The sequence below is a fragment of the Aplysia californica genome, unplaced genomic scaffold (genome assembly GCF_000002075.1).
Source record: "Aplysia californica isolate F4 #8 unplaced genomic scaffold, AplCal3.0 scaffold01410, whole genome shotgun sequence".
Classification (NCBI taxonomy): Eukaryota; Metazoa; Mollusca; class Gastropoda; order Aplysiida; family Aplysiidae; genus Aplysia; species Aplysia californica.
In genome coordinates, this window is record NW_004798680.1 from 18,935 (window position 1) to 19,405 (window position 471).

Below are 471 nucleotides of genomic sequence, written 5' to 3' on the forward strand. Positions count from 1 at the left end.
GGGGACACGCCGTAACCATGGCGACACGCCGTAACCATGGTGACAAGCTGTTGACCACAACAATGGTAGGGACAAGACGTAACCATGGTGATAAACTCTGATCACGGCAATGGTAGCGACAAGCCGTAACCATGACGACAAGCTGTTGACCGGCGTTGTAGCCATGGCGACATACGGTAACCATGACGACAAACGGTAACCATGGCGACATACGGTAACCATGGCGACAAGCCGTAACCATGGTGATAAACCTGTCGCCCCTCGCTGTGTGCCCGCCCCGGCTGACCCGTGTCCCCGTTTCTTCTACTCCTGTGTCCTCTAGGTGAACTGTTCGACGCCGGCAAGGCGGACCGGCTCAAGGGACGCCACGGAGGTAAATCTTACAGCAGTCCACCCACCCAGCTCGCTCACACACTAACCCTAACCCTACATCTTACAGCAGTCCACCCACCCAGCTCGCTCACACACTAA

The 471-nt window shown here is 56.5% G+C and overlaps 1 protein-coding gene across 1 annotated transcript in view; it reads left to right on the forward strand.

The window, feature by feature from the left end:
• Positions 1-322: 322 nt before the first annotated feature.
• Positions 323-471, forward strand: part of LOC101852377 (tyrosine-protein kinase ABL1) — a gene marked incomplete at its 5' end in the record, with an annotated part of 19,987 nt that continues 19,838 nt past the window's right edge. The window contains 1 exon segment of the mRNA XM_035973559.1: positions 323-373. Coding sequence (XP_035829452.1) covers positions 323-373 — 51 coding nt within the window.